The 12251-nt window shown below is 37.9% G+C and overlaps 1 protein-coding gene across 2 annotated transcripts in view; it reads left to right on the top strand.

Annotated features, from left to right (window-relative positions):
* Positions 1 to 12251, top strand: part of CHRND (cholinergic receptor nicotinic delta subunit) — a 2417369-nt gene that overhangs the window by 1025849 nt on the left and 1379269 nt on the right. For both annotated transcript variants that reach the window (XM_044070671.1, XM_044070670.1), the window contains exon 5: positions 7974 to 8129. In XM_044070671.1, coding sequence (XP_043926606.1) covers positions 7974 to 8129 — 156 coding nt within the window. The remainder of the gene's footprint in view (positions 1 to 7973; positions 8130 to 12251) is intronic.

Here is a 12251-nt window from a genome sequence, read left to right as displayed (position 1 = left end):
TTGGAAGAGAAGAGGTTAATCTTAGTTCCAGCTAACTTTGAAAAATAGTTGAAATTAAATTAGACCATAAAGATTGGATATTATAGCTCTGGTTGCAGCCAAAGACAAAATGGCTGGGAAACCAAGTATTAGGAGGCCTTCTGTATTGTCTCCAGCAGGGAGCCAATTGCTACTCTGGAAAGGTATAGGTTTAATATTGTTTTATGACTTCCAGGAGCTCCAGCAAATCTGAGTAAAGCTCTCTCTGTGTGTATGCTGGCAGGCATATGCTAAAATCCTGGCAACTTCTAGTGTTGCTGATAGAGTAGGAAACAAAGTCAGATGACCAGATGTATGTGATGTCATTCTGTACATAAATAATGTTTTAATATTAGAAGAGACTGAAATCTCAGGGGCAGTCTGTTTCTTGGAACCTGACACAGAAGGATCCCTCACCTACTTCATCTTGCCTTGCTCTAGTAAGTTACCAGGGAACAGTATTCCTTAGATCAGTCAGGAAAATATAATGAAAATAGTTAAGTATTGTTTTCTGTAACTGTGTGAATCTTTTCAGCTGTGTTATTTTTAATATTTCCTGTGGTTGAAATGCTGGTGTTTACTGTAAATAGATTTTTCATATTTTCATGTTCTTTTATTGTTTATTATTAAATGTATTTAAACTTTCATTGTGGTTGGTCCTTTTAGGAAATATTTAAGTTTTGAGAGTATTTGCATATATTTATTTGGTGATAACTCTGGCCACTCCTGAAAGCCTTTCTGTTCAGTCAACATTACCATTTGTAGTAATATTAATTTCACTCAGTAAAATCGGATACCCTTTTCAGACCCTTATAATAACTGACTGGTAACAGTGAATTTACCTTATAATCTGGACAAAGTTGGTAGAACGAGTAATCTGTGCCAGCCTTTCCAAGATGTGTGTGTGTGTGTGTGTGTGTGTGTGTGTGTGTGTGTGTGTGTGTGTATGTGTGTGTGTGGGCACGCGCACGTGTGAAAATTAAATCTCAGACTGTGTGTGTGTCAGCTACTTGGAGCAGGGACATAAAGTACTGGTTTCACAGACAGAGTGGTGGAGGACTTAACTCTGCAGCTGTGCCTTAATGGAAACCTGGGGAGAAAGAGAGAGAAACCCAAACCCCAGGCTATGTGTGTTCCCTGTATGCTCTTAAAGGAAATTGTGCTTGATGTAGACAGAGCTGCACCTGAAAATACTGTGTGTAACCATTTGTGTTCCAAGTGAACATCCCTCTCCAGTATCAGTGGTGAGGATTCAGGCTCCTTGATTACTGGCCCAGAGTGAGGACGTTACAACATTATTCTAGTATTCCATTTATATTCTAGCATGTTTATGGACATCATGTTTATACTGTGGACTTTTTGTTAATAAACCTTTCAGATCTGTTTTTTTTTTCTCTCCAGGCATCAGTTATAAATCTGATAAAATTCTGGAAAGTATGAGCCGAGGTGCCAAGTGGTGATGTTATAGAAAGTTACATGGTTCTGGGTTGTTTGTGACTTTATTATTTTATTTTCAAGTAGTTATGAAACTCTGTTATAAATCTGCCCAGCTGGACTTTTAAGTGAACAGCATTTACAACAACAGTAATACACATACACATCCACACACATCTATGCATATGGCTTCATAGTAGAAAATAAAGACTTGTTATGTTGATATTGAGACTAAAAACATTGGCAGTTAAACATAAAAAATACAACTTGCCATAAGCACAGCAAAATTAGCAAATGAAAACCAGAATAAGATGAAATACATTCCTTTTGCTCACTTGCAGCTTTCAACCTGAGGGTTTTGCCCCCACACATCAGTCTCTAAATATACTGCATCTAAGGCTACAGAAACTCAGTGAAAAGTATTAAAGCAAATAACTCATCTCTTCCCTTTACTTCATATAGCAGAACCTAGGAAATAGAAGTCAGTGTAATTAGTCACTAATTCTACAGCTAACACAATGCCGCAGTGACATTACAAGTCTTTAATATATTTGGTACTTTTAAGCGTTGGTAAAATGACATGGGGCAATGTGTAGTGTAGCCATACATACATACGTATGGATAACACAGAATCTTTGCTTGACATTACATGTAAGAAAAATTTGTATTCTGCAAACTACACTGCATTTGCTTACAGCATCTGTGCTTTTTCTGCGAATATAACATTTTGTGAGTTAGACCAAATAAAAGTGAAGAAGCACTAGCAGCCGCAATGAATGGTCCAAACGTTTTTACGAAAAACACAGTGAGACAGTTAAGCATTTTGTGTGGTTTACTTGTGATGAAAAACGCGATGAGACAGGTAAGGGTTTTGTGTGGTTTACTTGTCATGAAAAACGCAGTGAGACAGTTAAGCATTTTATGTGGTTTACTTGTGAGCTGGTTTTGTTTTGGATACAATAAACTTTTGGCATTTGGACCACTCATTGCGGCTGCTGGTGCTTCTTCACTTTTATTTGGTTGGAGTTTTGCTCTCTGAAGCACTTTTGTCTCTGTTGTTTGATTTTGTGAGTTAGACCCAGAGAAACACTGAGGTACAACTTGAAGAAATTATATGTGCAGCAGTTAATAAGTGCATATGTGGATGGGGAAGGACACTGTCACCCCAATACCATTCCTTGGGAGTTTTTAGTATTTTGTATAAGGCCATGTTGTCCTGTCTGCTGTTCATATGCCACTGTGCTACATTTCGGTGTGTACTGAAAAGACATATGGCATTAGGAACTGCATCCATCCAGTTAAGAACTAAGCCTCCCTTTGTAGAAGAAAACAAAATGAGAAGGTTTATCATTTTTTAATAATGCTAGGAAAGATGCCATTTTTCTAAGTAGTCGAGTATGGTGTAAGCACTTCTTGGGATTGTGCTGTTGGCAGAGCTGTAGCTAGCTTTTCTGCTATCCTGTGTAGAGCCATGATTTGGAGCCTCTCCTCCCTCAACTCAAACTTGAAGACAAAAAAAAAAGAGAAGAGGATTTTTATTTAAATATTTATCATGTCACTTAGTAGAAATGCAAAAAGTGCCTTCCTATAGTCTAAATACAACCTGAAGCAATAAAATGTTTTATCCCTGACTGCTAATGCAATTTTCTTCATGCTGGTGCTGCCCTAACATTTGACTGGCATCTACCAATCATGTTCCCCCTGACACTTTGCACACATGGTGACTGCCTACTTTGCTCTGACCTATCTGGGGCTATAACTCTTGGTTTGAGTAAATTTCAGGCAATGAATGACCCTTAGTGAGATTCAGTGATGAGTTTTGTCAGGGTAAACAGAGGCAGATTCAGTACCTTTTGTTATGTGAATGTTACACTTATCTTGTCTAACTAGAGAAATATAGTTTCTTAAAGCATCAGAGGTACAGAGGAGAATAAAGAGTAGGTAAGACCTAGATGTAGTAATCTTGCCATTAACGAGATGCAAGATAAACTCCTGGCACCATACGGAAAGACAAGTTTTAGGGTTGTTTGTGTACAGCTGTTTTTATGACCTTATCAGTTCTAAGACCTTGGTTAAGCAGGGGAGCAGACATTTTTGCTAGTTATAATAACTTTTTGCAGTTTCTTAAAAGAAGTACACTAATTATGAGAGAAACATTGTAAATTTGCAATGTTGAAGCTAAATTACTGCAACAGTCCTGAAATTAAGTGATTGTTAAAGTGCATATCAAGTGGATATTATAACAGAATGAAATATGCCTACTTTGTTTAAATAACAGAGTTGATTGCCAGTACTGTATAAATAAAATAATTTAGTGCTGTATGGAGGCAGAAGAACCACTGCCATGTGATGCAACCATCTTAAGAGAGTCAGGAAGCAGTAGAAGAAAAACACATAAAAAATAAGTGCAAGTTTTTACATTTTAAGATAATTTCAGAAAGGCATATAGTAAAATGATAGTCTAGAACATGACCTTGTAGTTTGAATTATTATTTAAAGTTACAGCTATTTATTTATTTTGTTTTTGTCACCGTGTCTCCTTCCCATCTTTTTGTGATATGATGCTGTCTCCCCTGCTTCTTGACTGCAGTAAATGACACCATCTGTAAAGAATTCAGGAACAGCTGATTTTCATACAGTGGGATTTTTAAAAAGAGAGATAGGTGTTGTTTATGTTAGCCACTGCATGTTTTTAGAATCAATACCAGAGTGATTGATGAGGCCATGTACCAGTTACCAGAACTAAACCACTTGTATGAAACTGCAAAAAAGTTCAAAACACACTATTTCGCTCAAATTAATATTTTTTGACAAATGTTAAGCACTTTTGTCCTACTACTACAAAGGACTTCATCAGAACTAACAACCAATATCACCCTAGCTATATTTATACATTATCCATACCTTATTTAATTAATGACTTCACAATAATTCAATCACTTTAAAGTGACAGACACATAACTGATGAAAATACAATGTAAACATTTTAAAATCTCATAAATACTATAAAACACATGACATTTAAAAGTGCAAATCATAAGCAGCATGACCAAAATTTAATAAACACACACACACACATATATATATACATATATATATATATATATATATATATATATATATATATATACACACATATAATATATATATATATACACACACACACACACACACACATACTTTACAATATTGCAGACTTTAATTTTACAAGTGGAATGATGAAAATAACTTCATTTAAACCTGGTTCTTAATTTGCCAAATAGTAACTGCCAGGTCAATTCTATATATATATATATATTCAGTCAAATCCTCCAACTGAACATCTCTTGAATCACTATTTATTTGTTCTAAAACAAAAAAAAACTTAAAATTCCCATTTTTACAACATGTATGTGTGTGTGTGTGTATATATATATATGTATATATATATATATATATACATATATATATATATATATATATATATACACATATACATCTATATGTGTATATATATATATATATATATATATATATATATATATATATAGGTTTACTATCATAATGTCGAAATTTAAAATAAAATGTGTACGTATTGGTGAATTGTTTCGCCGAACATACACATTTTTGTATGGCCCTAATGTCGAAAACAAGTGTTAATTGTCGAAAATGTCGCTCGTGACATTTCCGACAATCAACAGCACTCCCACAGTCCCGTAACTTGCTACCTAACTAGCCTACACTCACAGTTATGCAGGGAGGCAAGCCTCCCTGCGCCCCCCCCACACACCCCCAACTTAATATTTCAACTCCGAGATCGCACTACAGTGAGGAAAGGGATGTATTTCCCTAACCGCACTGTACCACAATCCCCTTACATGAGCAAACGTTATAATTGCGAATGCACAGTCCATTCACAATGATAACGTTCGCTCACATAACCTGCCGAACTATGAAGTATTCGAACATAAGTTGTTCGAATACTTCATAGCCATGCAATTGCACGGCGGCATTTTGATAGTAAATCATATGTGTGTGTGTGTGTATATATATATATATATATATATATATATATATATATATATATATATATACACACACACACACACACACACACACACACACACACACACACACACACACACTCGTATAGCCATTTCCTTACAGTTCTTTCCATTTTTCCTATATAAGAAGATCCACATTCTTCACAGATAGCCATCTAAATTAATCCACTACTGTTAGTTATAATACTTATACGCCCATACTATCCTATTCTTAGATGGCAGTGTAACACTATTTGTGTTACTTATGTGGGTACGTTGTTTTATGTCCCAAATTTAAAGGTGCCTATTTTTCCTTGGGGATTATTACTAACTTGTTCCTTTTTCTTTTCATAAAAGTTTTTTAAAGACACCAACAGAAGATATAAGTATACCTGCTAATCAGGATGTTCTACAGCTGGCTTCACCTAATTCACAGACTTGTGGTATGGAATCAATTGATATGGCTAGCTAGGATGGACTTCCTTTTCATGGAAATTCTACAGCACTAAGTTTTAGAGTTTGGTACTGCTGTCCTTGTGTTTGTCTTCATATTTCACTGCATGTTTTTCCTTTGTCCAAAGAACTAAAATCAGATTTGCACATCTATGAGCAAAATCATATCTGTAATATTGCTCTAGGGAGATGGTCATTTCATGTTCGATCTGGTAAATTATAGAGTGGTTTACCTTTAGGCATTATAAAGGCAACAAACCTTGAGATATCTATGAATGCTGTGGGTGATTGGTTTGGTACAAGTGTATTTTTCCATACATTGATTTTAGCAAATGCATGTAAAATATCATAGGCTCAGAGTCTGAAATTTATGAACATTCAGCACTGAACACTGGTTATGGAAAATGTACCCACAGGTAGACTTAACCACTGATAAGTTACCCATGTCGTTATATGGCATGATGTTTATATAAAATGTCTGATAGTCAAGTATGATATAAGTGTTAGTCATCAAAGGCATATCAAAGGTTTGAGATGGTCAGATGCTATTCAGTTCATACCTTCTGAGTGACTGAAGACACAAGTGAGTCCCTGTAAACACTGGGCAAGATGTTTAACAGACAGACCAACTTACTTTTCAGATGCTAGGACTTATGCAGTGCTCTATAATTTTGACCTTTCGATTTAATCTTGCTCATCCTAGATTTACAAGTAAGTCTGATTAACCATGACTATATTATCAAATAATGAAACAGAGCCTACACAGACTCTGATACAGATATCTGATGCCATTCTATTCAGAGTAGTAACATGCTCTTCTTTTTTTTCAAACTTGCATTTTAAATATTACACCAAGGACAGTGGTAAATGCAGGGCAAAGATTGATCCTTGATTCAGTCTTGGCTCTGATCCTACTAATGAAGTGCTACAAGGAATTTTTTCCCCTGTTTTATGAAATGTGGTTCAGCAAACTCTTGCATGTTATAAATCACTGCAGCAAGTCACCTTATGTGCTTTACATGCAGTGTATTTTGTGTAACAAATCACTTTATTTGTTATGCAGTCACTGTGTGCCATGAAGCAAGTCATTTCATGTGTCATACAATCCGCATTGGCCAAGTCTGAAGTCATTTTATGTGCTATACATGTTGTGTGTGCTGTGTAACAAGTCAATTTATGTGTTAAACAATTACCGTGTGCCACAAAACGATTCACTTTATGTATTATACAATCGCTGTCTTACTATACACTGTGTGCCACACAGCAAGTCACTTTAAATGTTATACAATCACGGAGTACCATGAAACAAATCACTTTCTATGTTATATAACCACTGCGTCACTAAAAAATCATTGTGTTCTACAAAACAAATCAGTTTATATCATATACACGTGTTCTGTAGTAAGCCACTCTATATGTTATACAATTAATCTGAGCTCTGTAAACAAGTCACTTTATTTGTTGTATAGTCAAAGTGTGCTGTGTAACAAGTCTCTTTATGCTTTATACATTAAGTGAGTGGTATGTAACAAAGTCAGTGTATGTGTTAAGAAATTAGTGTGTCTTATGTTACAATGTTGTCACTATGTATGCTGTATGCCCCTATGCATTCTCACTGGGTGGTTTTAGCTGTATATTTGTATTATGTCAGACGATTTCTAATAATGCATAATTAGTAAAAAAAAATAAGGAAGTGATTGTATCAAGCAGGACCTCATATGATTAGAAACTCAATTTTATCAGCAACACTCAGTAGTTTTAATTAAAATATGTACTTTTATTTGAAAAAATGTCATGTAGCTATAAGTCCTGCAATGATCAATATATTATGTAAACCAGTATAATGTCATGCAGTATTTTATGTGCTAATTTCTGAGCAATCTTAACTGTGGAAAAAATCTTCAAACTATTACATGAAATTATCTACAGTTTTTTTCACTTTGCCAGGCCTCTGAATTAGATTTAGATTTGTAGAAAATCTTACATTGGGTTGCTTGTTTCTGAACTCCTAATAATATCACACCTTGATTTTCTTTGTAAGAGCAGCAATGACGGACAGTTTCAAGTCGCATATTACTGCAACGTACTGTTGTACCCTAATGGCTACGTCTACTGGTTACCACCAGCTATCTTCCGTAGCACCTGCTTAATCAATGTAAACTTCTTCCCCTTTGACTGGCAGAACTGCAGTTTAAAGTTCAGGTAAGACTTGAATTTCCGATACATTGTGTTACTCTGCATTCTTTTTGTATGTACTTTAGATTTTCTTAGTCAACATATGATTTGGGCAAGACAAATTTTCAGAATTTATAAAGGTCACTGTACAAATGCTATACCTTTCTCCTTATCTATAACAATTGGACATGATCTGAAGGTATGACAGCTTTTTTCCTCATCCCCAAGTCTGTAATTCAGGATGAAAGTTTGTGTTATATACTCTAGATATTACAATAGCAGTCTAGAAAAGACACTACTTCACAGAGATGGTAGCAAACTATTTGACTGTTATTCTACAAGTACTAATGAGAACAAAACTATCTGCTGGATAGTCAAGTTTCTTTTTTGTGCTCAAATAACCTATCCTATTTGGTTATAGATTGGTCTTACCCATCCCATGGTTGATAATTATATATTACCCCCAATGAAAATAAATGGGATCATATCACAGGTAATTTGAGGAGACCCATACTTGGGATAAAGTAGTTAGGTTCATAGGTTCATAGTAGGCTATCTGCCCTGGGGCAATTATAAGCCTAGCCCGATTCTGTATGGCTTATGCCACCCCTTGATTTGAGTATACTGTGCCCTTTTTAAGGTTTAGTTTACTGTGCCTCTGTCTAATAGTGACACGGGAGTAATCCCTGGGACAAACCTATGATCCCCCATTCACCTATCGAGATTCTTCTTGAAGAGATTCAGTGAGGTGCTCTGCCTCACATGAACTGGAATTCTATTCCAGAGCGAAGGGAGCCTCTGGGTTATGAACCTGTCCCTCCAGCAAGTTCTATTTATTTCTGTGGTGAGGTCAAGTCCCTCAAGCGTGTGGCTCTAAGGGATTTAGATTTACTGTGGTGGAGCATGTCCATTAATTCTGGATTTGACATAGCTTTGTATGTCAGGCATAGATCACCTCGAAGTAGGCGGTATGCAACTGAGTAGAGCTGGAGTTTTTTTAACCAAGCAGCATATGGCATCTGTTTGAGACCCTTGATCCTCTTGGTGAGATACTTTTGGGATCCCTCTAATTGCTGCAGGTGTCGGGTAAGGTACATCCCAAAAGGGTCATTGTATTCTATGATGGGCCTGATGAAGGATGAATAAAGGGGCATGATTACCTCTCTTGATCTAGATGTGAAACCCTTTGTGATGAAGTGGGCTATGTAGAAGGTCTTTCTAACCACTTTGGCAATGTGGTTTTCAAAGGAGAGATTGCTATCAACTTGGGTCCCCAGGTCCCTAATAACTTTCTCTGTACTTAATGGGTTTCCGCCTATGTGGTAATTTGTGGGCACATTGTTTTTGCCAAAGGGTATGACTATACATTTTTTGGCATTTAGCTTTAAACCATGGCGCTGGCACCAGTTATCTGTCTCTGTGAGACCTTTCTGAAGGATGTTTGTGTCAGCTGGAGAGTCGATTATGGCGCCCAGTTTGCAGTCGTCTGCAAACTTGTTGAGCCATAGTCCTCCCACATTTGCCTGTACCTCGGAAAGGTATATACCGAACAAGAGTGGTCCCAGGGCAGAACCCTGTGGGATGCCACTTGTAACCGGTTTCGAGTCTGACATGGCTCCAGCAACTCTCACTCTGTGGGTTTTGTCTTTGAGCCAGTTTGTGACCCATCTTGTGACATAGGGGTTTATATTTAAGCTGGATAGCTTATCTATGATGCCCAAGTGGGGTATTGTGTCAAATGCCTTTGCAAGGTCCAGATAGGCTGTGTGGACTACCTTCCCTTCATCTATGGCTTTGGTGACTGTTTCGAAGAAGTCAACCAGGTTCAAAAGGCAGGATCTGCCCTAGGATCTAGTGTCTGTAGGTCCCCAATGTCTTTGTTTATGAGCTCCATGATGATCCTCTCCATAGCCTTGCAGACTAAGCTAGTCAGGCTTATGGGGCGATAGTTTTCAGGGTCCGTAGAGGCTCCACCTTTGTGGAGTGGGACCACTGTTGCTGTACGCCATTCTGTGGGCACATATCCTGTAGTGAGGCTGAGATTGTATAGCTGTTTTATTTGAGGGATTAGTTCCTCTTGGAGTTCATATAGGACGCAACCTGGGACGCCATCTGGTCCCATGGAAGCAGTGTTTTTTGCTTTGGAGAGGGCAGCCTTCACCTGAGCATCAGAGATGTTTGGGAGGCAGCCCTCTGCCGGGATAGATACTTGCTCTTTTGGGGGGGAGGGGGGGGGAGTTTGCACTGAACCTGTCTGCCAGAATATTGGCGATGTCTGTGGGTTCAGTGTATTTTTTGTCGTTTAGAATCAACTCAGAACAGGTCTGGGAGCTGCATCCCAGGTTCCTAACATAACTGAAAAAAGCCTTATGATTGTCTTTGGTGTCCTGTGCAATTTTTCTCTCGAAGCTGGCCTTGGAGGATTTTATGAGGTATCGTAATTTTTTGCTAGTACTGATCAGAGATGCTTTCCCTATTAGGGATTTTGCTCTATCATGTAGTAGCTTCCTCCTTCTGTATGTGTCTGCACAGAAGGTGCGTCTGTACAGGAGGCAGTCCAGGGGTCAATTTTCTGTTTCCCATCTATAGATCTAAGTTGCACTTGAAAATAGACAGGGCTGAACTTTGTTTTATGTGGATAGGAAGTCTGTTTCATAGCAGCAATATCTTCTGTGAAATATAACTGTCCCTCCAAACTATTCTGTTGATGTTGCAAAAGAGGTTTAGATCTAGACTGAGTAGTTCTGATGTCATTTGACTTGCTGATGTGCAGTAAATCCATCAGTAATGGTTTGGAGGATGTCTTGCATACTCGACACAGGTCACATATTAGCAGTCTGTAGGATACCAAGTATAGCGACAGGGCTTTGAGTCTGTCCATGTGGGACATATAGTTCAGGCCTTGTATGCTTTTAGTACGGTATCGTTGTGTGCATTCCAATCACTGTATGTGTCTGCACAGATGCATGCCAAAGGGGGTGTTATATTCAATGACTGACCTAATGACGGATTGTAAAGGGGAACAATGACTTCCCTTCATCTCGACGAAATCCTTCTGTTTATAAGCAGTGCAATATAGAAGGAATTTCTTACAATAATAGATGTGTGTATGTCAAAAGTTAGGTCACTGTCCACAGACGTTCCCAAATCTAGAACAACTGGGTCAACTCTTAGAAATGTATTGTCAATGTGGTAGTTCCCTGGGGTACATCACTTCCAAAAGGATACAATAATTTCATAGGTTCATAGGTTGGTACTAGGCTATTGGCCCTAGGGCCTATACAAGCCTAGTCATAACAATTCCTTGGCTATTTCTTCCCACAGTATTTACTTCCCTGAACCCCTGTCTAGCAGGGCGACTGACATGATCCCAGGGTGAATTTCCTAACTCCCATCCAATCATCAAGGTTCCTTTTGAAGAGGGCCAAAGAGGTACTCTGCTTGACATGTATGGGCAGTCTATTCCACAGTCTGGGAAGTCTCTGGGTCAGGAACTATCCCTTCAGCATGTTTTGCTCATTGTGATGACAAGGTTTAGATCCCTGGAGCATGTGTCTCTGAGGGATTGAGATTTATTTAAGTGTAGCATGTCCAACAGCTCTGGGTTTGACATGGCCTTGTATGTTAAGAGATTGCCTCTGAGTAGACGATATGCGACAGAGTATAGGTGGAGTTTTTTTAGAAGGTAAGCATAGGGCATCTGCTTTAGGCCTGTGATTTGGCATTCAGTTTCAGTCCATGATTTTGGCACCAGTTATTTATTTGGGACAAACCTTTCCAGAGGATGGACAAGTCATTTAGGGATTTAATGACTCCTCTTAGCTTGCAGAAATCTGCAAACTTAGCCAGAGCCCTTTGGTATTAGCTTTTACTTCAGAAAAGTAGATGCAAAACAGGAGAGGTCCCAGCGCAGAACCCCGGGGGACTCCACTGATGACTGGTTTCTCTATGGAGGTAACTTCCCTTATTCTAATTATCTGTACCCAATCTGTGAGCCACTTGGCAATCTAGTGAGTGACATAGGGGTTTATTCCCAGTTTATTTAGCTTTTCTACTATGCCTGAGTGGGGAATAGTGTAAAAAGCTTTGGCTAGGTCAAGGTATGCCATATGCACTGTTTTGCCTTCAACCATTGCTTTGGTTACCTTT

This window comes from Protopterus annectens, chromosome 4.part1, assembly GCF_019279795.1.
Source record: "Protopterus annectens isolate FY-2018-M chromosome 4.part1, PAN1.0, whole genome shotgun sequence".
Taxonomy (NCBI): domain Eukaryota; kingdom Metazoa; phylum Chordata; order Ceratodontiformes; family Protopteridae; genus Protopterus; species Protopterus annectens.
This window is presented reverse-complemented; position numbering and strand designations above follow the sequence as displayed.